We start from the raw sequence: 262 nt of genomic DNA on the forward strand, positions 1-262 counted from the left end.
GGAAGCAAGCAAGCGATAAGCAAAGCCTGGCCCTGGGAGAGGGGCCGTGATGGCCAGCAGATCATGGGGGACACAGTCCCTGGCACGGGTTGTCCCAGGGTGCAGGCAGGAGCGGGCACCTGTCTCGCAGCGCTGTCCCACGAAGGGCTCCAGGCACACACAGGTGTAGTTATCGACCAGGTCGATGCAGTGCCCGCCATTCAGGCACGGGCTGGACTCGCACTCATTTACCTCTGCAAGAGGAGGCCAGGAGGGGCGGTCA

General features: G+C 63.7%; 1 protein-coding gene across 1 annotated transcript in view; it reads right to left on the reverse strand.

Annotated features, from left to right (window-relative positions):
• Window positions 1-262, reverse strand: part of LOC104618222 (sushi, nidogen and EGF-like domain-containing protein 1) — a gene marked incomplete at both ends in the record, with an annotated part of 6,479 nt that overhangs the window by 4,667 nt on the left and 1,550 nt on the right. Inside the window, one exon of the mRNA XM_010283765.1 lies at window positions 98-233. Coding sequence (XP_010282067.1) covers window positions 98-233 — 136 coding nt within the window. The remainder of the gene's footprint in view (window positions 1-97; window positions 234-262) is intronic.

Source organism: Phaethon lepturus, unplaced genomic scaffold, assembly GCF_000687285.1.
Source record: "Phaethon lepturus isolate BGI_N335 unplaced genomic scaffold, ASM68728v1 scaffold26753, whole genome shotgun sequence".
Taxonomy (NCBI): domain Eukaryota; kingdom Metazoa; phylum Chordata; class Aves; order Phaethontiformes; family Phaethontidae; genus Phaethon; species Phaethon lepturus.